Raw genomic sequence first — 24,337 nt, 5'->3', positions numbered from 1 at the left:
TTTCAAAGCAAATAAGCAGATGTTGTGTTGGTAATGAAGTTTGAGACTTTGACTTTGGGGGCCACCAGGCTCTAGCTAGTCCCAGCCTCATTCTGTTTCTAACTCTGCCCTCATTCCTGCCACCAGGAGTGACTAGAATACTGTATAAAAGGCCAGGTCACCAAACAAGGCTTAGGAGCTGGGTCCCAGCTTTGTTCGCTTTCCCTGAAGTTCCTTCCTTTCACTTAATGCATTTCTTCTCTTCTCTTTTAAGACACAGCTCAAATACCACCTGCTCTGTAAGTCTTTCCTAATTCCCCACAACTCCCCCGACCTGGCCTGCTGACATTGAACCATGTATGACCACACCTTCCCACATAGCACACCTACTTTGTATCTACTTATCCGTCTTCCTAGTAGACGGTGAGCCTATTAACCACAAGGGTTATATCTTTTCATCTCTGTATCCTTAGCACCCACTGTGGAGCCTGGGACATATCTGTGCTCACTAAATATTTTTCTTCAAGATGCATCTTTTTTTTACTCTTCATTTATAATATTACATTAGTTTCAGGTGTACAACATAGTGATTCAAAATTTTTAGAGATTTTACTCCATTTAAAGTTATTATAGGACTTCCTAGGTGGCGCAGTGGTTAAGAATCCACCTGCCAATGCAGGGGACATGGGTTTGATCCCTGCTCCAGGAAGATGCCACGTGCCGTGGAGCAACTAAGCCCATGAGCCACAACTGTTGAGCCCATGTGCCACAACTACCAAAGCCCAAACGCCTAGAGCCCTTGCTCCACAATAAGAGAAGCCACCGCAATGAGGAGCCTGTGCACCACAATGAAGAGTAGCCCCTTGAAGGGGAAACTGAGAAGAAGCGAGAGAGTAGCACAGACATATATATACTACCAACTGTAAAATAGTCAGTGGGAAGTTGTTGTATAACAAAGGGAGTCCAACTCGAGGATGGAAGATGCCTTAGAGGACTGGGGCAGGAAGGGTGGGGGGGACTCGAGGGGGGGGCATCAAGGAAGGGAGGGAATATGGGGATATGTGTATAAAAACAATTGATTGAACCTGGTGTACCCCCCAAAAAAAATAATAAAAAAAAAAAAAAAAAAAAAGAGTAGCCCCTGCTCACCGCAACTAGAGAAAGCCTGTGTGCAGCAACGAAGACCCAATGCAGCCAATAAATAAATTTTAAAAAAGTTATTATAAAATATTGGCTATACTCCCTGTGATGTACAATATATCCTTATTGCTTGTTTATTTTATACATAGTAGTTTGTACCTCTTAATCCCCTATTCCAATCTTGCCCTTCCTCCTTCCTTCTCCTCACTGGTAACTACTAGTTTGTTCTCTATATCTGTGAGTCTGTTTCTCTTTTATTACCTTCATTAGTTTGTTTTATTTTTTTAGATGGAATATATAAATGATGATATAGGTATTTGTTTTTCCCTGACTTATTTCACTAAGCATAATACTGTCCAGGCGCACCTATGTTGTTGCAAACGGCAAAATTTCATTCTGTTTTTCACGGCTGAGTAGCATTCTGTTGTATATAAGCCACATCTTCTTTATCCATTCATCTGTTGCTGGACACGTAGATTGCTTCCATATCTTGTCTATTGTAAATATTGCTGCTATGAACATTAGGGTGCATGTATCTTTTCAAATCAGTGTTTTTGTTTTCTTCAGGTATACACCCAGGAGTGGGATTGCCGGATCATATGGTAGTTCTATTTTTAGTTTTTTGAAGAACTTCCATAGTGTTTTCCATAGTGGTTGCACCAGTTTACATTCCTACCAACAGAGTACGAGAGTTCTCTTTTCTCCACGTCCTCGCCCACATTTGTTATTTGTGTTCTTTTTGATGATAGCCATTCTGAGTGGTGTGAGCTGGTATCTGATTTTGGTTTGATTTGCTTTCTCTGATGATTACCAATGTTGAGCATTTTTTCATGTGACTGTTGGCACTTTTTTTAAATTGGGTTGTTTTTTTCATATTGAGTTGTATGAGCTCTTTATATATTTTAGTTATTAACCCCTTATCAGTCATATCATTTGCACACATTTTCTTTTTGTTTTGTCAATGGTTTCCTTTGTAGTTCAAATGCTTTTGAGTTTAATTAGGTCCCATTTGTTTATTTTTGCTTTTATTTCCTTTGCTTTGGGAGACAGATCCAAAAAAATATTGCTATGATTTATGTCAGAGAGTGTTCTGCCTACGTTTTCTTCTTGGAGTTTTATGGTTTCCAGTCTTACATTTAGGTCTTTAATCAACTTTGAGTTTATTTTATTATAAGGTGTGAGAAAATGTTCTAATTTCATTCTTTTACATGTAGCTGTCTAGCTTTCTCACCAACCAATTATTGAAGAGACTCTCTTTTCTTTTTTTTTTTTAAGAACTTTTATTGAGATACAGTTAACAGACAATAAACTGCATATATTTAGAGCGTACAATTTGGTATCCCAATCTCCCAATTCACTGCCCCCCAACCCTCCCCGCTTTCCCCACTTGGTGTCCATATGTTTGTTCTCTACATCTCTGTCTCTATTTCTGCCTTGCAAACGGGTTGATTTGTGCCATTTTTCTATAGTCTGCATATATGTGTTAATATACGATATTTGTTTTTCTGACTCACTTCACTCTGTATGACAGTCTCTAGGTCTATCCATGTCTCTAGAAATGTCCCAGTTTCATTGCTTTTTAAAGCTGAGTAATATTCCATTGTATATATGTACCACATCTTCTTTATCCATTCATCTGTTGATGGACATTTAGGTTGCTTCCATGTCCTGGCTATTGTAAATAGTGCTGCAAGGAACATTGGGGTGCGTGTATCTTTTTGTATTATGGTGTTTTCTGGGTATATGCCCAACAGTGGGATTGCTGGGTCATGTGGTAACTCTGTTTTTAGTTTTTCGAGGAACCTCCATACTGTTCTCCATAGTGGCTGTATCAATTTACATTCCCACCAGCAGTGCAAGAGGGTTCTCTTTTCTCCACACCCTCTCCAGCATTTACTGTTTGTAGATTTTCTGATGATGCCCATTCTGACCGGTGTGAGGTGATACCTCATTGTCGTTTTGATTTGCATTTCTCTAATCATTAGTGATGTTGAGCAGCTTTTCATGTGCCTCTTGGCCATCTGTATGCCTTCTTGGGAGAAATGCCTATTTAGGTCTTCTGCCCATTTTTTGATTGGGTTGTTTGTTTTTTTGATATTGAGCTGGATGAACTGTTTATATATTTTGGAGATTAATCCTTTGTCTGTTGATTCATTTGCAAATATTTTCTCCCATTCTGAGGGTTGTCTTTTCATCTTGCTTATAGTTTCCTTTGCTGTGCAGAAGCTCTGAAGTTTCATTAGGTCCCACTTATTTATTTTTGTTTTTATTTCCATTACTCTAGGGGATGGATCAAAAAAGATCTTGCTGTTATTTACGTCAAAGAGTGTTCTTCCTATGTTTTCTTCTAGCAGTTTTATAGTGTCTGGCCTTACATTGAGGTATTTGATCAATTTGGAGTTTATTTTTGTGTATGGTGTTAGGGAGTGTTCTAATCTCATTCTTTTACATGTAGCTGTCCAATTTTCCCAGCACCACTTGTTGAAGAGGCTGCCTTTTCTCCATTGTATATCCTTGGCTCCTTTGTCATAGATTAGTTGACCAGAGTTTATCTCTGGGCTTTCTATCCTGTTCCATTGATCTATATTTCTGTTTCTGTGCCAGTACCATACTGTCTTGATCACTGTAGTCTTGTAGTAGAGCCTGAAGTCAGGAAGCCTGATTCCACCAACTCCATCTTTCCTTCTCAAGATTGCTTTGGCTATTTGGGGTCTTTTGCGTTTCCATACAAATCATAAAATGTCTTGTTCTAGTTCTGTGAAAAATGTCATTGGTAATTTGATGGGGATTGCATTGAATCTCTAGATTGCTTTGGGTAGTATAGTCATTTTCACAATGTTGCTTCTTCCAATCCAAGAACATGGTGTGATCCTCCATCTGTTTGTGTCGTCTTTGATTTCTTTCATTCGTGTCTTATAGTTTTCTGAGTACAGGTCTTTTCCCTCCTTGGTTAGGTTTATTCCTAGGTATTTTATTCTTTTGGTTGCAATGGTGAATGGGATTGTTTCCTTCATTTCTCATTCTGATCTTTCATTGTTGGTGTATAGAAATGCAAGAGATTTCTGTGTGTTAATTTTGTATCCTGCAACTTTACCAAATTCATTGATTAACTCCAGTAGTTTTCTGGTGGCATCTTTAGGATTTTCTATGTATAATATCATGTCCTCTGTGAACAGTGACAGTTTTACTTCTTCTTTTCCAATTTGGATTCCTTTTATTTCTTTGTCTTCTCTGATTGCTGTGGCAAGGACTTCCGAAACAATGTTGAATAGTAGTGGCGAGAGTGGACATCCTTGTCTTGTTCCTGATCTTAGAGGGAATGCTTCCAGATTTTCACCATTGAGAATGATGTTTGTTGCGGGTCCGTCGTACATGGCCTTTATTATGTTGAGGTAGGTTCCCTCTATGCCCACCTTCTGGAGAGTTTTTATCATACATGGGTGTTGAATTTTGTCAAAAGCTTTTTCTGCATCTATTGAGATGATCATGTGGTTTTCATCCTTCAGTTTGTTAACATTATATCACAGTGATTGATTTGCATATATTGAAGAATCCTTGCATTCCAGGGATAAACCCCACACGATCATGGTGTGTGATCCTTTGAATGTGTTGCTGGATTCTTGGGGCTAATGTTCTGCTGAGGATTTTTGCATCTAAATTCATCAGTGATATTGGTCTGTAGTTTTCTTTTTTTGTAGTATCTTTGTCTGGTTTTGGTATCAGGGTGATGGTAGCCTCATAAAATGAGTTTGAGAGTGTTCCTTTCTCTGCAATGTTTTGGAAGAGTTTGAGAAGGATGGGTGTTAGCTCTTCTCTAAATGTTTGATAAAATTCACCTGTGACTCCATCTGGTCCTGGACTTTTGTTTGTTGAGAGATTTTTAATCACAGTTTCAATTTCATTACTTGTGATTGGTCTGTTCATATTTTCTATTTCTTTCTGATTCAGTCTTGGAAGGTTATACCTTTCTAAGAATCTGTCCATTTCATCCAGGTTGTCCATTTTATTGGCATATAGTTGCTTGTAGTAGTCTCTTATGGTGCTTTTTATTTCTGTGGTGTCTGTTGTAACTTCTCCTGTTTCATTTCTAATTTTATTGATTTGAGTCCTTTCCCTCTTTTTCTTGATGAGTCTTGCTAGAGGTTTATCAATTTTATTTATATTCTCAAAGAACCAGCTTTTCATTTTATTGATTTTTGCTATTGTTTTGTTTCTATTTCATTTATTTCTGCTCTGATCTTTATGATTTCTCTCCATCTGCTAACTTTGAGTTTTGTTTGCTCTTCTTTCTCTAGTTTCTTTAGGTGTAAGGTTAGATTGTTTATTTGGGATTTTTCTTGTTTCTTGAGGTAGGGTTGTATTGTTATAAACTTCCCTCTTAGAACTGCCTTTGCTGCATCCCATAGGTTTTGGATTGTTGTGTTTTCATTGTCATTTGTCTGATACTGCTTGATATTGCTGTCTGCCCTCTTGTGGAGGAAGCTATCTAGGAGGCTCATGCATGCTTCCTGATGGGAGGGACTGATGGTGGGTAGGGCTGGGTGGGCGGAGCTCAGTAAGACTTTAATCTGCTTGTCTGCCAATGGGTGGGCTGTGTTCCCACCTTGTTGGTTGTTTGGCCTGAGGCTACCCAGCACAGGAGCTTACAGGCTCTTTGGAGGGGCTAATGGCAGACTCTGGGAGGGCTCACACCAATGAGCACTTCCCAGAACCCCTGCCGCCAGTGCCGCCTTCTCCTCAGTGAGCCACAGCCACCCCCCACCTCCGCAGGCAACCCCCCAACAGCAGCAGGTAGGTCTGGTTCAGTGTCCTGTGGGGTCACTGCTCAGTCCCCCTGGGTCCTGTGAGCACACTTTTTTGTGTGCCCTCCAAGAGTGGAGTCTCCATTTCCCCCAGTCCTGTGGAGGTTCTGCAATCAAATCCCACTGGCTTTCAAAGTCTGATTCTCTGGGGATTCCTCCTCCCGTTGCTGCACTCCCAGGTTGGGGAGCCTGACGTGGGGCTCAGAACCCTCATTTTAATGGGTGGACTTCTGTGGTATAACTGTTCTGCAGCTTGTGAATCACCCACCCAGCATTTATGGGATTTGATTTTAACATGATTGTGCCCCTCCTACTGTCTCATTGAGGCTTCTCCTTTGTCTCTGGATGTGGGGTGTCTTTTTTGGTGAGTTCCAGTGTCTTTCTGTTGATGATTGTTCAGCAGTTAATTATAATTCCAGTGCTCTTGCAAGAGGGAGTGAGTACATGTCCTCCTACTCCACCATCTTGATCCTCTCTCTCTCTTTTCTTCATTGTATATCCTTGCCTCCTTTGTTGTAGATTAATTGGCCATAAGTCTACGGGGTTATTTCTGGGCTCCTCCATCCTGTTCCATTGAGCTATGTGTCAGTTTTTGTGCCAGTACCATATTGTTTTGATTACTGTAGCTTTGTGGTATAGTCTAAAGTCAAGGAGTATGATACCTCCAGCTCTGTTCTTCTTTCTCAAGATTGCTTTGGCTATTGGGGGTCTTTGTGTTTCCATACAAATTTTAGAGTTATTTTTTCTAGTTCTGTGAAAAATGCTGTTGGTATTTTGGTAGGGATTGCACTGGATCTGTAGATTGCCTTGGATAGGATGGTCATTTTAACAAGATTGATTCTTGTTTTCTTTTCTTTTCTTTTTTCTTTTTCACTGCATTGGGTTTTACTTGTGGCATGCAGGATCTTTGTTGTGGCATGTGGGCTCTTCCTTGATGTATAAATGTAAATCCTCTCAACAATCTTTTTTTTTTCTTTTCTTTTTTTTTCTTTTTTAAGTTCCTGTCTGAAATTTCTCTAACATCTGGATTATCTTGGGATATGATCCTCTCTTCACAATGGGTCATTTTTTTTTCCTTCTTTTTTGTGTCTTGTAATTTTTTCCTGAATGCTGGACACTATGTGTATAATTGTAGAAACTGGGTTGAACAGTCTTCATACCTGGATATGGACATGCCTCCTCCCCTATCAGGCTGTTAGTGTGGGAGATTGAGTCCTTCTGGTCAGGAGTTGGGTTGGGTTGTATTGGTTTGTTATTGTACCACATACAGGCTTTCAGTTCCTCTGGCAGTGGCGTGTGGTTCCCTTGTGTGTAGTGTGGGGCCTGGCATGTGATGTGTGTGTGGGTTATCTTCAGCATTCCTGCTTCATCCTCATCACTGAGCAGACCCTACTCACCTATGCCACCAAGGGCCCCCCTCATGCTCTTCCTCCTTCCCTCACAGTAGAGGTACTTGTCACTTGGTGCCAGACTCATGGTGGGAGGCAGTGAAGGGGGGAATCCCCTGTTATCCTGGTACAGCCTTAGGCAGACCCTGTGCCACTGAGCCTGGGAGGTTTCTCAGTGTCCCTAGACCTTCTTCCCATGGCAGCCAAACTCTCACTTAGGATCTGCATTGGTGCTGGGAAGAAGCAAGTTTTCTGCCCTAAGAGTGCCTTCCTTCCTAGGAGCAGAGGGATTTTGCTTCCACCCTGTCCTCCACCAGCAATGGGCCTTTACCTGTGTCCTATAGGCAGGAGAGTTTCTTACCTCTTTTCCACAGGCAGATGGGTTTTGCTTTTACCCACTCCCAAGAGCAAAGGAGTTTTGCCTTGGCCATGGGACAGAGAGGATTCACTGCCCCTGTCTGTCTGAGAGAAATGTCCAGGGAAGTATATGGGCTCTGTGTGTATCCTCTGGCTTCAGCCCATCACCTCCAGCACACCTACTAGCAAGGGAGCTTTTCTCCAGGCTCCTGCCCCACCCCAGTCTCTCTCACAAACACCCAGTGGAAGTTTGCAAGCAAATGCAAACTCCTCCATGTTTCTGGGCCTTTGAGGTAGTCAATGGGGACATCCTAGCCCACACTTGGCCTTTAAGGGATGGTGAACATTTTTGGTGGTTTCTTCTTGCTTGATCACCAAAAAGGGAACAGCTTGTGTGTCCTTTGTCTCTCCCTAGCAGCGTGGCACACTTTGGAATCGATTGCTTTTCAGCCTCAGCTCTCTGATGTGCCCAAGAAAAGCAATAACATCTCTTGTCATCTGGCTAGTTCCCCACACTGTTGGGAGGCACCTGTTTGTAGATTCCTACATCCTCATTCACCATTGAACAATCTGAATGTCAAGTGAGTGTGAGTCTCTGGACAGGAATTTCCCCAGCAACAGAAATTCTATGATTTCCAGTTGGGTTTTATCCAGGTAACAAGAATTAGTGGTGTCAACTGCGTGCTGATTTTTTTTTTCTAGACTTTTATTGGTTTTCTATCAGGACTTTTAGAGTTGCCTTTCCTACACTGCATTCAACAGCTCTTTATCTTTGTAAAACAACCCCTCTTGATTGAGTTTTAAAAAACATTCAATTTAGAATTTGTATAAACAACTTTTGCTTTTTGTAGCATGTTTGATCTGTTTACATTAATATTTAATTAAGTTATGAAACTGCATCAACAAGTGCAACTAACAGAAAGTGGTTTGGGAACAAACACGAGAGACCCTTGGAGATTGTACAGCTCAGCTGGCACAAGCGGAAAAGATGGAGACAAAACCACAAGAAAGGTGCTTCTGGTGCATTATTAACAAAACAGTAGAGGAGTGTATTTTGCCTGGACCACACACTTGCTGGGACAAAACTAAGGCTTTTCTAGATCTTGAATATTTAGTTATTACTTTTCCAATGATTATTTATTGGGAAGCATCTAAATTTTTGTGGATTTTAGCCTCCTTTCTTTTCAGATTTTTTTTTTTAAGATTTATTTTATTATTTATTTATTTTTGACTGCATTGGGTCTTTGTTGCTGTGCACAGACTTTCTCTAGTTGTGGCGAGTGGAGGCTGCTCTTTGTTGTGGTGCAAGAGTTTCTCATTGCGGTGGCTTCTCTTGTTGTGGAACATGGGCTCTAGGCATGCGGCCTTCAGTAGTTGCAGCAAGTGGGCTCAGTAGTTGTGGCTCGTGGGCTCTAGAGCGCAGGCTCAGCAGTTGTGGCACATGGGCTTAGTTGCCCTGTGGCATGTGGGATCTTCCCAGACCAGGGCTTGAACCCATGTCCCGTGCATTGGCAGGTGGATTCTTAACCCTGAGCCACCAGGGAAGCCCCCAGATTTTTTTGTTTTGTAATGGCATTTGCTGACGTACTGTAAAAATGGCTCCAGATCACATCTCTTACACAAGTACTGTCAAATCTGATTTACATTTACAGGAACTAGAATTTTTATCTTGATAGTATTATGAACTCTGTCTTTTTATGTTTTTTTCTGGAGTTTTTTTTGTTTGTTTGTTTTGTTTGGTGAGGAGAGGGTTGGGAAAGGGGTGGAAGAGTATGTCAGTGAAAGTACTTTGCTTAAAATTTTTTTAATATTCTCTTAAAAATTCAAGTGAGCTCAAAGTATATACAGGGAAAAAAAATCCCCCTTCACTCTGCTCCTTGTTCCATTCTCTGTCCCTAGTTTGGGGGAGGCCATGGTCAATAGCTGAGCCTTCTTTTGACAGATGACAGAACAAAATGGGGTGGTGTTGAGTCACATTCTCATGGGAGTGTCTGTGTGATCGTGTGGACCTCGGGATAGACCAAAAAATGTGATTCAAACGTCAAGGCCAACGTTCTTCCAAAGAACAGCAGAGACAAATTATGCTTTCCAGGAATGTCTTAAGGAAGGGACTCCGGGACTCCACGGGTACTTTGGCCACGCTCCCTGCCTCCCTCCCTGGATTTACCAGTGGTGGCAACACAGCTGTTGGACCGTCTTAGTCTCAGGCCCAGCGGCCCCCTGGCAAACCCCCCCATCATCAGGGAGGCCACAGGGCCCTGGGCCCTTATCTGATCTTGCATCTTTGTCAAGGATTCCGAGCTCCAGGCGACCCCAGAAGTCTCCCTGCTCGTGTGCAACGTGAGATCCTGCTTCCTCTAAAGGCACTTGGAATGATTTAAGGGCCAGCCTGCCCAGTCACAGGCTTGGCTGCATGTGGCCCAACGGTGACACAGAATCCCGTGGCACCGATCGCGATGGACATGTGGCTGGGGGAAAGATACAAGGGCCAGACTGGTCCCAGATGTTTGCCCACGAATTGCTTCCGCTGCAGCGTTTTTTCTGAGCTCTCTTCTGGAAGAGCAAGTTAGTGCCATCGTGAATTCTCATGCAAGCCGATGTGCGTCAGTCCTGCAGGGAAGCTGCTCCGCTCAATTAAAGAGGAACTGCACAGTCACGTGCTGACAGCTGAAATGAAGGGCAAAACCGCACCAAGGGTGTTTGAATTGTATTTTAAATACAGGAAAGGGGGCTCTCCCTCTGGAATGCTTGATTATATACTTGGAGGCAGGGGGAATACATTTGATAAGTTCTAATGAAGCCAGCTTTGCTTGCAAATGTCTGAAATATCAATCCCTTTATTAAAAACCAAACCAAAGGGTTCAGTCATGTTGGTGGAGGAGTTGAACGGCAGAAGGAATGGCTCTGTGAAACTGCAAGGTACAGGATTGTGGCTGCCTGAAGGGGTGGTTAAAATGCATTCTCTCTCGGGTACTAAATTTGGACAGACTCATCACAGCTGCTCCAGGAGGAAATATGGTTGAAATCCAGGACCTGAGGCAGCTGGGTTATTTGGGTCCCCAAAGCCTCATCCACACCCACCAAAGAAGAGCTGAGCCAAAGAGTGGGCATGTCACGTTCATCCCAATGTCAAAGGACAGCGAACACATTGAACCAAACCCGGCTGCTGGAAGATGAGCTCGCTAAGGTACATTCTTCAGAGCAGCGGCACTTAACCTTGCAAGTGGCAATCTAATTTAGTTCTGTCGTTTTCCGTGGGAATCTTTTCAAAAGGCACTTATTTGTCTGCCTTTTCGTTCGGCGGGCACCACACATAAGTCGATTTGGGGGCTTGTTCAAGGCCATCATTCAAGATAGGTTGTCCTCAGAGACAATGTGTGATCCCCTGTCCTTGCATTAATTGGACCCCGATGGCTTGGCTGGGGGCTCAGGTTGTCAGGAGTTGCCATTGATGATGGTGACAGGGCTGTTCAGATGCCCTCGGCTCCAGCCCACCCTTCTGTGGGGAACACAACGCGTGCGGCCAAGTTGTGGTTCGTCTTCTGTGCCCACTTGGGCAGGCTGCGGTAGCCAGGGATTTGATGAAATGCTGATGTAGGTTGCTCTGAAGGTATTTTGTAAATGTGGTTCACACCTACAGGAAGTTGACTTTCCGTGGTAATGTGGGGGGCCCTCATGCATTAGCTGAAATGTCTTCAAAGCAAAACCAGATTTCCACAGGAAGAAGACATTCAGCTTCAAAACACTGATGTCAGCTCCTGCCTGAGTGTCCAGCCTGCCCTGGGAATTCAAACTTGCTAGTGCCCACAGCTGCTTGAAATCAGTCTCTCTCTGTCTCCGTCTCCCTCTCCCTCTCCCTCTCCCTCTCCCTCTCCCTCTTTCTCTGTCTCTACCTCTGTCTCTGTCTCTACCTCTGTCTCTGTCTCTATACCTCTCCCTCTGTCTCCGTCTCTACCTCTGTCTCTGTCTCTATCCCTCTCTCTCTCCCTCTCCCTTTCCCTCTCTCTCTCCCTCTCCCTCTGTCTCCATCTCCAACTCCATCTCCATCTCCATCTCCATCTCCATCTCACCTCTTACTGGTTCTGTTTCTTCAGAGAACCTGACTGACATAGGCAGTTATTCCCAAAGTTTGGGGAAGACTAGTGTGTAGCTGAAGAAAAGTCTAGCCCTCTCCCTATTCCAATTGCTGAAGAATCCAATAAGCAAGGTCCTCCCATTTTTCTTGAGGCAGAGCTTATGGTCACCGAGTGCTTTCTCTGAAGTAACCACCCTCTATATAGACAGTGTCCTTCTGTGAACCCATGTGGCCATTTTCACCTACCCTAAGCTTGTGGCTTGGTGATGGGACAGTTGGCACAAGTCTGCCTCTAAATAAGTGAGGAGCTTTTTTCCTTTGAATGCTGTCTTAACTCACCTCCGTTCTAGCCAGAGGATTGATACCCAAAAAAGGACCTCGGCTTTGTATCAAATGATGGTCAAACAAATGTGTATTTTATGTTTTAAGTTAAAATAAAATGTCTAAGGCATGAGCCCCTTCTTTTTTTTTTTTTTTCCACTATCAGCTATCAGAACGGATCACACCTACTATGCTCATGTAATATAGATTTAAACATTTTCCTCGCAATGAGTTGGCTCCTTAAACATTTTTCTTGATAAAAGTTAAACTGAGTCAAATTATGCAAATCCCCAGAAGTTTCCTATTTTGTTTGAATTAGTGAGATTTTCCTGTCAAGAGAAGAAACAAATTTAATTTTAGAAATCAGAATCAGGAAGTTATAAAGCATAAAAACAACCCACAGGAAACCTAGACCAATGAGAGAAGACAAGCTTCACCAACTGCAGTAGAACACCTCTGTCTGTAATCTAAGATCCCTTCTACATGAGGCTGTGGGGAAAGTTCTAGGGGCCACATACAAATTATGTAAACGGACATTTTCACCAACTACATTTGCATCTTGATTTAAATCTGTGTTCTCCTCCAGAAAGAACAGCCTGGACCTGTTAGCCGGTGCTCACAACCTATTTTACCAGCCACCCCGTGCACATAACTCTTAGAGAGGGGAGGGTACCAAGATCTTACATCCGCTTAGTCTTAACTCCCTATCTGATGCATGTTTGCCAGGATAATGCTGTTACCTGAGAGCATTTTACTTAAATAGTTTAGCACTGGAGGCATGCATGAGTCCGTGGTTTAAACTGATTATGAAGGTTTTGTAGAGGAGGAACATTCAATTGGTAGTGAAGCTTTTGAAAGGCTTATGGACCTGTCAGCTACGCCTGTTAATGGGGCTTTGTAGACCCATGGATGAGGAGCAGGTAGCAGGAGGGTTTATCTGAGCTATATTGCATTGCATTTTGTAGTGATTTTTCTGGGTTCAAATGGCATTTCATGCATTCTTTTATGAACACAGAAATTTTTTTTAAAAGTAATTAATTTTTAAATTGAGATATAGTTGATTTACATTGTCATGTTAGTTTCATATGTGTGTGTGTGTGTGTGTGTGTGTGTGTATATGAAACTGAACATATATATTCTTTTTCAGATTCTTTTCCCTTATAGGTTATTATAAAATATTGAGTAGAGTTCCCCGTGCTGAACAGTAGGTCCTTGTTGGTTACCTATTTTATATAGAGTTTATATCTGTTTTATATAGAGTTGTGTGTATATGTTAATCACATCCTCCTCATTTATCCCTTCTCCTCTTCCCTTTTGGTAACCATAAATTTGTTTTCTACGTCTGTGGGTCTGTTTTTGTTTTGTAAATAAGTTCATTTGTGGGTTTTTTTTCAGATTCCATATATAAGCAATATCATATGACATTTGTCTTTGCCTGACTTACCTCACTTAGTATGATAATCTCTAGGTCCATCCATGCTGCTGTAAGTGGCATTATTTCATTCTTTATGGCTGAGTGATGTTTTCGTTGTTTATATATACCACATCTTCTTTATCCATTCATCTGTCGTTGGACATTTAGGTTGCTTCCATGTATTGGCTACTGTAAACAGTGCTGCAGTGAACACAGGGGTGCATGTGTCTCTTTAAATGATAGTTTTCTCTGGATATATGCCCAGGAGTGGGATTGTTGGGTCACGAATACCGAAATTCTAATCTTTGAATAGAGATGTTTTTTAAAATCCTGGTGTATGGTAGTGCCATCCTATTGGCTTCATCAAGTCTCAGTCTGCCGTGTTATGTGTGTGTACCTGTTCCTGAGAAAAGTCAGTTCGCCTTTGTTTGGTCCAAGCTGGCAGATTAGGCTCTTAGCAGAGGAGGCTTGCAATGGAACATGTTGAGGATCTTAATTGGCTAAGACATTTTTAGTCAGGGTAAGTGACACCATTTGCTATAAGAAACAAGCCCAAATTTCAGTGGAAAACACTTCTCTCTCACAGCTCAGTCCAATGTAGAAGTGATGGAGTGTAAGGGCTGGGCTCTGTGTGATGGTTCTGTCATCCTGTTGGGCTCTGGATTTCTCCACTGGCTTCTCCGGTGGGTGACACCTAGATGGGTGAAGAGAGCCAGCATCAAGGATCTCATGGGGGTCACGGAGGCCAGGCGTGGACGTGGTGTGCATGCCTGTCTGCCCACATTCCACTGGCCAGCACTCAAGTCACATGGCCCCACCTAACCCCAGGGGGGCTGGGGAGTCAAGCAGTGGGCCAGGGACACGGAGGCCACACGTGGTTCTGCTGAGCCCTTATTCTGTGCCACAGGCTGCAGGACTGGAGAGGGCAGAGCGGCGAAGGGTGTGCGGTACGAGAGGGGAGGGGAAGGACACACGCCAGCCTTTGCACGTTGGTGTGTTACATCCCTTAACACTCTTCTCAGGGCAAAATGCCTCTAGCTCTTCCGCACCCGGTGTCACGCCGGCACATCCAGAACGTTCACACTTTTCCAACTGTCTAGGTCTGTGTTTTATCAGGACTTGTCAGGCATTCCGCTTGGTTTCCCTACCTGCCCCTTAGCCCCTCAGGAATGTGGTGTAGATGGAATTCTTTTGTGCCTGGAAAGAAACAAGTAAAGTTATGTTTTAAGTAATGTTTAATTTACTCAGGTTATGTATTTAGAAGCCCAGTGTTTGTAGGACTTTAAATGGAACTTGAATATCACTTTATTCTACTTATAAAACTAATAGCTTTAGTAAAAATGTGAATAATCTCCTTCACTTTGACCAGTGTTGATTTAATGCACAAATTAACAGCTTAAGTCATTCTCAGCGCAGAGACCCCCACTATAAGAGAGTGCCACTGGGGATCAGTGGGGGACACTGTGGGTGTCTCCACAGGGGACACTGAGCACTATTTATGCTCTTAGTCAATCACATTTCCATGTAAACAGTTTACGTGCCCAAGAGGGCTGATGCTGCGTGTGGGTAATTTTTTATTAATGAGTTCTAAGTACAATAACAAATTTAACCTGACCTTTAGGAAAAAAAAATGATTCACCCTCTAACGTTTGTTCATAAAGAAAAACCTGTTCTGAACATTTTACTCTCTAATTTTAATGCTTACCCCATAATGCTTCTAAGTCTATAACTTAATTTTAGGTTTAATGTTAATAATCCTATATTGGTGCATCTGGTCAAAGAGACTGGAAAGCATTAGATAGAAATTAAAATAACCAGAATGTAAAACTTGACTAAAAGGCTTTTCTAACAGCCTTTTAAAACAAAATAACCTAAAATTAGAATACTTTGGTCAGAAAAATGAACAACTGTGAACAAAATTAACATTACGTAATATTTTCTCAAGAACTGCATTGCCTTAATATTGTTTTACATATAGTAGAATGATTTACAATATGCTAAATGCCTATTTTATATCAGATATAAAAATCTCTTTGTCAAAAATACTTTTTAATATAGCTTCACACTTGTGGGAGATTCTGTTCCCAATGAATGGCAGGAACACAATTTAGAAGATGAAATGTGTGGTATGGTTTTTTTTATTTTATTTTATTTTATTTTCCTTTTAAAAAGAATTTTATTGGGATATAATCGACATACAATAAACTGTGTATATTTAAATTGTACAATTTGATTTTTTTTCTCATTAGTCATCTATTTTATTCATATTAATGCATATACGTTTTTAAATGAAGACACCTAACCAGATAAGTTGTCAAATAGATATTATCCACAGAATCTTTCCAGGTGCACTTAAGTTTGTCACAAATAGGATAAATCACCTGCCAGCAGCTGGGGTTTTTAAGTTCTCTATCCATTTTATGAGAGCACGTTCCAAGAGTGGACTTGCACTTTGCCCTGCTTGGGTCAGAACCTACATATGTATTAAAAGAAAACAGTTAGGAAACAGACATATCTTGTCAAAGATGAGTTTTGTCTACACTGAGGAAGATGGGTCTGCTACAGATGGATCCTGCACGAGGCACTTTTCTTATTTTATGTTGCTTGTGTAGCTTCAGACATCAAAAACCTCTTAGAAGAGTTGTGGGCACGTGCGCGCGCGCGCGCGCACACACACACACACACACACACACACCCCCACGAAGAGCCAAAAACAAATCTACCTACTTTGTAACCTGGTGGTATAACCAACGTGTCAGAATTCGCTCAGAATTCGCTCTTGCTGCCACATTTCTTACTATCCATCATCACATGAAATTTAAAGTAAGTTCTAGATAAAAGACACTGTAAGGTCCAGGAGCTACGCACAGAGAGGCTGACAGTCACTGTCATTCCAGGAAGACCCAGGAGTCAGATACTGAGAAACAGTTTTCTACCTTGAAAATAACTCTTATCTTCCTGTTTACGTATTTCCCTCCCACTGCTGTACCTTAAGAGGCAGCTATTATGTTATGGAAAAGAGCATGGAAAGATACAGTGAGAAATGAATCAGGGCGTGAAAAAGGTGGCCAGACCACCCTCCGAGCTCAGGGCAGGGAGGGTTCACCGGCCTCCGGGAGCTGAACAGCCTGGTGCACAGTGCCTTTCAAGCCGCATCTCGGCAGATCCTCCCTTAGCTCTGCAAGGACAGGGGGGTCACTATTGTCCACATCAAAGTCTCTTGGAGGGCAGGAGAAGACCGTGGTTTCTTAAGCACCTGGCACCTTGTAGGCACTTAATATGGTGTTTGAATAGTGTTGAATGACCCACAGATGGGTCAGGTTTAAAGTCACCAGGATTCTTGCAACAAACAGAACCTACTGCCATCATGGCCTCGTTTTATAACCCGCTTTGAGCTGTGCACACCTTCTCAGGGCTGAGAGGAAGCAGGTAGACATGATGGAGAATGTTAGGGTAGGATCTGTTCACTGGGAAACTCTCAGAGCTGGTGTTGGTCACGGTAGGGTCTTCTTTGGAGAGCACCCAGGCTAAGCCGAGGTTTCTGATTTGCGTGTTCTCTCTTTGGTGCTGTTGGCTAATACTCACCAGGCAATGCAAGGAACTAGTCACAGAATTCAGGGGTCCCATCTGATCTGTGGAGTGAAGCAGCACTTTCTTTTGGTAAAGAAGTATTGTGTTTGTGCAGCACCCTTACCACAGACAGTTCTGGAACCTGGAACTTGCTGCCGGGTTGGCTCGTAGCCTTGGGAGGGACGCAAGTGAAATCTGAAACTTGGGGACAAGGAGGAACTGAGAAAAAGGCAGAGGGCTCCAGATGGGACAGTGGCAGCTTTAAGAAGGAAGGGAACTTACTCACGAGGCTCTTAGGAGGCTTGTCTTGAGCAGCTGCAAGATGAGTAGATCTGTGCACCAGTCTGCCTGAATCTTCAGAGTTCATGTAGTGGTGTCAACTGGGTTCAGTCATGTAGACCATCCAGATGGTCTCAACTACACATGACTCTCTCGAGATTGCATCCTTGAACCCAGCTCCTAGTGTGGGATGGGTGGGCCCCCAGAGTGCCTTGGAGAAACTCTAGGGTCCCAGGGTTCCCACCAGTTAGAAAATCCCTATTCCTGCTGCATGTCCTTACAGATCTGCTCCATGTATCTGTCTGCTCTGTGCAGGTGGGAAGTTGTTTTGTAGGAGGCCCGGTGGGGAAGTGGCTTGCTTTGTTTCCTGGCCTGCACATCTGAACATCTTTGCTTTAAAAAAGGATTCACTGTGGGGTTTCATACACCGCTCCCGCCGCCCCCGCACCCGCCCCCCCCCGGAAGTATACTTTGGAAATGCTCGTACAGGATACAGTCCTAGCATTCCAGAAGCTCATTCCTGGGCCAGGAGACAATGTACAGTGTGGGAAGGACCCTGCACCAGGGGAAGGAAGACCTGGGCCTGGGTCTGGCCTCACGAATCACTGATTTTAGACAAGTCAGCCTCCCCATCTGGGCATCAGCTGTGCTATGTCATTAGCAGATGGGGAATCAGGGTACGAGGTGGCTTCTGACCTGTGTGAGAATTTTTAAACGCCCCCCCCCCCAATGAACATGCACAGAAAAATCCAGTTTTGCTAAACATTTTGGGGTTTTCACGCGCCGCTTGGCGATGGGGAGGGACCTCTCATGTTAAGAGCTCTTGGATTAGGTTAATTGCAAGATTCCTTTCATTTGTAAAATATTATGTGAAAGCGGAATTATGAAAGAATAAATTGCATTTGTGGTTCCACATAATTAAGAAAGCAATTTCATGGGCTGTGGGGCAAGAAGCGTTAGGGATACATTGAGGCACAATTCACTAAGGAAATCTGATGGTCCTAATCTGCGTGCACCTGTTAGCGCGTTTTCCAGCTTAAAAGAAAATCACATGCAGTGTTCAGATATTCATTATTTCCCGAGCCCAATGCTGCTGCCAGTCCAATTCGGATTACAGGAATTCCCCAGCAAAAATCAGGCACACGGGTCACATTAAAACTTTAAACCTTGTGACTCAGTGTCCTGTCAACATGTTCATATAGACGAGGGCTGGCAAATTCTTTTCTGTGAAGGGCCAGACAGGAAAGATTTGAGGCTTTGGGGACCTTGTGGTTTCTGTCGCTCTGCTCTCGTAGTTTGTGTGGCTGAGCAGCAGGAATCAACATATGGGTGTGGCGGTGCTGGAAATTTAATAAATAATAATTAATTACACTTGATTTATTGACAAAAAAAGAATTAGCAATATCAGTGTAACATTTCATCAGTGACTGTTTTTTTTTAATGTTTTTTTAAAATTAAAAAAATTTTTTAAGAACTTTGTTTTTGCTGCGACAGGTCTTCATTGCTGCGCAAGGGCTTTTCTCTAGTTGCGGAGCGTGGGGGCTGCTCTTCGTTGTGGTGCGAGGGCTTCCCATTGTGGTGGCTTCTCTTATTGTGGAGCACGGGCTCCAGACGTGCGGCCTTCGGTGGTTGTGGCGCACGGGCTTAGTTGCTCTGCAGCACGTGGGAGCTTCCCAGACCAGGGCTTGAACCCTGTCCCCTGCATTAGCAGGCAGGTCCTTAACCACTGTGCCACCAGGGAAGTCCCAATCAGTGACTGTTAATGAGGTATATGTAGTTTGTTGGTAAAAGGTGTCTTGTGAGAAATTGAAAACTCAAAGGTGGCAACCCTCTGATTCTGCTACTGGCAAAATCACAGTTCGAGAATATTTATCCTCCATTCTTTGCTTCTGGTTAGAGCCTCATTAGCTCAATTATTTACCTACATTAAGAAGGAGGAATAAAAATATAAGAATACTATATCGAGGTTCAATAATTTGTGAGCACGTATACCTTTATTTTCTACATATGCATTTTATATTTTTACTGGAAAAGTAATCTTGCCATTGTTTTGTGGATTTTTTCCCCCAGATATTTTAAGAAAAGCTGTACAGAAGAAGCTTGACCTCTCGGCGGATTATGAGAAGGTAATTTTGACTGATGTATTCGTTAGCAAAAAATAAGTATGAGCAAAACTTTGAGCTGATTTGAAAGTAAATCTTTAAACAACCAGTTGTTTACCTGTGAATTTAGTAACCTTTTGTGACTAAGAAGCTTTCTGGAATACTAAAATGCCTTATAAATCTCTTTTGAACTACAGCAGAAGTTTCAAAAGTAGCATTTGAAGAAACACTCACCTTTCAAGCTATATGTCATTGAAAAACTAAAATTTCCTTAAAGGAAGCCTTATGCTACTTTTTTTAGCCAAGGGAGGAGAACTCCTTAACTACATGGAATGGTTTGAACATCACTAGAAACAGGCATGTGTAACTTGTAACATACACATGCGAACTTGTACAAGGAAAACAATGAATTCTTACCAGAGCTCTTCCACAGGGAAGTGACCTTGGGGCTTGTTTAAAAGATAGGCAGGGCTGGAGCAGGTGGGGAGGTGGCTTTGCTGTCGTTCCAGGCTGCAGGGACCACGTGAGCAGAGGATGAGGTGTGAGAGGAGGAAGCACAGGGGTGGAGCCCATGGGTGAGGTGAGAGAGGAAGGACGGGAGAGCTGGGGCCAGATCAGGGGAGGGCTTTGAAGGCCTCGCTCAGATGAGTGGACACTATTGTCAGAAAGTATCTGGGCACCTTGCATGTCTTTACTTAACTACCAAGGTTCAGGTTAGGGTTACGGTGCTGTTAATTCACTCTGTTTGCCTCCACGAGATTAATTTATCTAAATAGAAGAATGTGTTATTTCAGTTTTGGCCAGTGATAAATGTCAGTTGCTAATGAAACAAGCAGATGTTTGTTGCGTTGCATGTTAGCCTAATAAACATCAGTTGAATCTGTTTGTCAAATCTATTAGTCCTGCAGGGTCAGAAAGCTCGTTCCATCCTTTCCTGGTACGAAGGTGATTATCAAGACTACAATAAAAGTACCAGCTGCCTTTTATTTATTTAATGGGCAGCACAACAAATGTGAATGACAGTGTCTGCAGTGGGTGTGAGGGCAGTGTGCTGGGAGGGCAGTGAACGCTTCCCCAGTGGGGGGAAGGTTGGCCTGTCTTCTCAGTTTGCAATAAAATGACACTCAAGGGAAAAGTGAGTGCAGAAGCCAAAGAGGAAGTTCCCCTCTCGAGGTCATTTATGTGTATAAAAGAGGAGGAGCCGGATACGCCCTAGTGCCTGCAGCCTTCCCTCCTACCACGGAAAGCATTTTCATTCTTCAGTGCCGCTGGCTTCATTTATATCTTCCAAACATGACTGTCCTCGTCTGCCTGCCTCCCTGGGCAGAATAAAATGACCTTTGCTTTTATATTTATATTGAAAACTTGCATGCCACTAGCAGCCCAGCCCAAAAACCAGTTATCTCTGCCAAGGCATGGGTCAGGGTCTTGGAGGACCAGGTCCTTAGACCCTGAGATGACGCTGAGCAACCTGTCAGGTATGATTGGGAGTTGGCTGCCACTGTCCGTGGCAGGACTTTTAGTTGGACGAGTCCTTTATGGTTGGCTTGATGTTAGACTTGGAGTTCCTGTAAACTTGGGGACCCCCCTACTCCCTGATTTCCCCTCCACCTCAGGTGTCTTTACAAATGCATAAAAACCATTGGGACGCAGCTGGAGTAGAGAAAGGAGCCAGAGCTGAACGCCCGTGAATGAACGGAATCCTACCCTAGGTGTGGAATTGGGTCGGGTCTTCCAGTTATCCAAGGACAAGGGATTTGGTTAAGCAAAGACACCAGAGAAGCCAGGGCTCCTTGGGAGGGAGCTTTCTGATTGGCGTTAGTCAGATAAATGCTGGGTGTGTTTGGTCAGAGTCCCCGAAGCAGACCCTGAGCAAGGACTCCAGGGGGAGTCACTTATTCGGGAGGTGCAGGGAACCCTGCTGGGAGGTGGGAGGTGGCACAGGGGAGGGAGGGCCCCCTCTAGAGGGTGTGCCATTCCGCCACCCGCCACAGGGGGCAACAGGGCTGCATCCTGTAGAGGAGCTGTGATCCACCCTGTAGACACACTCGTGCGGGAATTAGCCCATGGGGAGGTGAGAGAGCTGAGGTGTCTATACACCAAGACTGAAGAGCCTGCTGGGGACGGGGGATGGTGTTAACCCCTAAGCACTGTGACCTTCCACGGTTCTGGAAGATGCCTTCAAGCACAGACACCAGTAGTAAGAAGCCTGAAGAGGCACACCAAGATGACCAAGGGCCCGGAAACATGGGTGGACACCACAGCATCTTCTGTATGTCTCAGTGCCCACCTGCTCTAATACGTGCAGCCACGCAGGTATGATCTGTCTAAGTGAGCGGCCCTCGGGAATCGTTTCAGCTGTCCTTGTCCTGATCTCGTTTCATCTCCTGGCAAGCCCTCAGGTGACCGAAGAGCCTTGGCAGCTGAGTCGGCGGCGATCCTCTGGCTGCAGGCTCTTTCAGTGAACTTCCTTCCTGAGGAAGTTCAGAAGCTGCCGGCAGTGTAGACCTTTTGTTCCAAGGGGTGGCTCTGACTCTGGATGGGAAATAGGACTCCTTTTCACACAGCTGCTTCCTTTCTCCACTTCGGCTGAAAGTGCAAAGTAGTCCTTTAAGATCCATGGGCTGCTTCTTCTCCCTGAGATTTTTTAAAACACGTTTTCTCCCTTTGGTTTCATGTATTCACTTAATCAGTATTTATAGGGTACTCACTAGGAGCAGTGTGTGGTAGGGGAACAAACATGGGAAAGGCTGGCCTTGACTCCCAAGAATTTGCAGTTGGTGAAAGGGAGGTCGTGGAGTAAGACGCACACATGTTTGGATGTTGTGAGCTGAATTGTGTCCAAAACGCACCTGCTGAAGTCCTAATCCCCTCCTGCCTCAGAGTGGGATTGTATTTAGAGATAAGGTCTTTAAAGGGGGTAATTAAATTCAAATGGGTCTTTAAGGTGGATCTTAATTTAGTCTGACTGGTGTCCTTATAAGAAGAGATTAGGACACAGACACAGAGAGAAAAGACCACATGAAGACAAAGGAAGAAGATGGTCATCTGTAAGCCAAGGAGAGAGGCACTGGAAGAAACTAACTGTCCACACCTGATCTTAGACTTTCCAGCCTCCAGAACTATGAGAAAAGAAGGTTCTGTTGTTTAAGCCACCCAGCCTTGGTATTTTGTTATGGCAGCTCTAGCCAACTGGTAGAGTAAGTAATTGGAATACAGGATGGAGAGACATATACATGACTCATACGAGAAGTTCTGATTCAGGGCTGTGAACGTGCAAGGATGGAGAGTGTATTTGTACTTGGGGAAAAATCAGGAAAGACTTCATCGTGGAGCTGACATGTAAACTGAGACTTAGGGGTAAATAGAGTCCGTAAGAAATTAAGCCGTACTTCCATTTGCAAACGTGGCTTGAAGCACAAAGCTTCTCTACTGCTTCTTAAAGCATGTTCTTAAACTGTCATCTTCCTCTTTGTGATAATAAGAGCCACATTTCTTGTTTGCCATGTTCCAAGCACTGGATTAGGAGCTTTTTATTGTTTCTAAGCCTTACAACGACATCCATCCAAGGCGGATATATTTCTGCATTTGCAGATGGAAGAAAATCCTACACTCAGGGAGTTTAGGGAGCTTGCATGAGGTCACTCAGTGACTGAATGGTGACCCTGGCATTTGTCCCCAGGCCAGTCTAACTCCGAGCACAACAACACAAGTTAAGCTCACTCCAGATCACTGTGCTGTTGTCCTGAGGTAACGAATTTAGAAGGAGCATTTTCCATCTGAGTACCTTGAGCTGCGTACACAGAGTGTGACAGCCTCAGATATGTGCCTTTTACCTATTAAACCATGAAGTATTACAGCACGTAATTATCCCCGGGAAGAAATGATCAGGCAGAAGTGGAAGTCAAGGAGGGGAAGAGGCTTTGGGATTATGAAGCCATGAGGAAAGCGGAGGGCCAGACAGATGAAGCTATAGAAATCCAAGAAACCACTTAAATAACCCTAGTTTCTCAGTGTTTGTACAGCACATGCTGTGTAGCAGGCACCCTTGAATGTGATTTACAGATACGAACTCTTGGTGTTCACAGGAGTAGTCTGTCCTCAGCAGAAGTGTTTAGGGAGAGATGATACAGCTCATTCATCCATTTGGTCCTGAGCTTTCAGCACGCCCAGCGTGGGCCAAGCCCTGGGCTCCAGTTGCAAAACGAGCCATGCCAAGCTCAGCTGATATTGAAGAATGTGTCCTCCAGGATGGGTGTGGCCAGCCCCTCCCCAGATTCTCCACCTGCTGGCTGCCTGCAGACGAGGGGAGACCACGTAACATCACCCACCTCACCGCTCACTTGGGATTGCTGCACAGAGAGCCTTCAGCCTCGCTTGTCAGAGCCACGGCTGCTCAATTTAGTAAAAGGACACAATTCCTATCCTCAGATAATGCACAGCTTGGGGCAATTGCGGGAGTGACTTAACGATTGCCTCCCACCGATGACCTGTAAGTGCCCCCCGCACCTCTAAAACCGTTCCAGGGGGAGCTCTCCCAGCACCCCCCTCCCGGCCCCCACCGCTTGTGGTTGGCAAGGCTGGAAGGTAACAGGCCCGTGGGGCCTGGGCCCAGAAAGGAGGGCTGGGGTCATTCACGATGCCCCGTGGGACCCAGGGGGCATGTGTATCTGAACTGCCCACCTCCACATTTCGGATGATGCCTCCTTGAAAGGTTATTAATATCACAAACATTGTTCTTCCACATCTGTGAGAATCTGCCAGCGAAGGCAGTAGCTCCCAAACTTGGATTTCCTGGACCAGACAACTTCACAGATGTCATCTGGGGAACACCACGGAGCCACATAATAATTTTGTTTGGCCACATGAGGACATTTTAAGTCAAGCAGAACAACAATGACTTTGTCTCC

General features: G+C 43.9%; 1 protein-coding gene across 3 annotated transcripts in view; it reads left to right on the top strand.

Annotated features, from left to right (window-relative positions):
* Window positions 1–24,337, top strand: part of PROM1 (prominin 1) — a 118,181-nt gene that overhangs the window by 31,826 nt on the left and 62,018 nt on the right. For all 3 annotated transcript variants that reach the window (XM_057705236.1, XM_057705234.1, XM_057705235.1), the window contains exon 3: window positions 19,396–19,451. In XM_057705236.1, the coding sequence (XP_057561219.1) occupies window positions 19,396–19,451 (56 nt within the window). The remainder of the gene's footprint in view (window positions 1–19,395; window positions 19,452–24,337) is intronic.

This window comes from Hippopotamus amphibius, chromosome 13, assembly GCF_030028045.1.
Source record: "Hippopotamus amphibius kiboko isolate mHipAmp2 chromosome 13, mHipAmp2.hap2, whole genome shotgun sequence".
Taxonomy (NCBI): Eukaryota; Metazoa; Chordata; class Mammalia; order Artiodactyla; family Hippopotamidae; genus Hippopotamus; species Hippopotamus amphibius.
The sequence above is the reverse complement of the archived record's forward strand: the minus strand, read 5'-3'. Positions and strand labels throughout refer to the sequence as shown.